Below are 498 nucleotides of genomic sequence, written 5' to 3' on the forward strand. Positions count from 1 at the left end.
ACGGGAGCGTGCCGCTGCGGGGGGGGATGCAGGACGCAAATGGCACACACACTTACAATGCCGTGAACTTCTGCAACCTTGTCGATGAGGTCGGGCCTCTGCTTGTGGACGGCCAGGTAGAAAGCGTTGTTCAGAATGTCCTCATCATACATAGCCATAAGGGAAGTCAGTTCTGCCGGGCGCGCTGGAGCGGGGAGGTCAGAGTGCTCATGATGGCTCCATTAGGTCTACGTGCGCAAGTCTGGAGAAAATGAAAACTTTCCAGGCGGCTTCAAGCTGTGTGAGACCTAAAAAACAAAAAAGAATTGCATCTTAAACCCCATTTCTCTCAAATTTGATCCAATTTCTAACTCGTTACTGTCATTTCAAGTCATTTTTAATCTTTGTGAATGTGCAGCTTTCATTTTAAATAGGGATGCACCGATACCAATACCCGTAATCTCAATCCTTTTTGGATACCGGAACTTCCGGTTTTAGGAAGCCGGGCGACTAGTCATT

General features: G+C 47.8%; 1 protein-coding gene across 1 annotated transcript in view; it reads right to left on the minus strand.

The window, feature by feature from the left end:
• The window catches only part of ANKRD27 (ankyrin repeat domain 27), a 41,361-nt gene extending 41,111 nt beyond the window's left edge, over nt 1–250 (minus strand). The window contains exon 1 of the mRNA XM_018570005.1: nt 57–250. Coding sequence (XP_018425507.1) covers nt 57–158 — 102 coding nt within the window. The 5' untranslated portion in view covers nt 159–250. The remainder of the gene's footprint in view (nt 1–56) is intronic.
• Between the last annotated feature and the right edge of the window lie 248 nt (nt 251–498).

The sequence above is a fragment of the Nanorana parkeri genome, unplaced genomic scaffold (genome assembly GCF_000935625.1).
Source record: "Nanorana parkeri isolate BGI_ZX_2015 unplaced genomic scaffold, ASM93562v1 scaffold1441, whole genome shotgun sequence".
In the NCBI taxonomy this organism is placed as follows: domain Eukaryota; kingdom Metazoa; phylum Chordata; class Amphibia; order Anura; family Dicroglossidae; genus Nanorana; species Nanorana parkeri.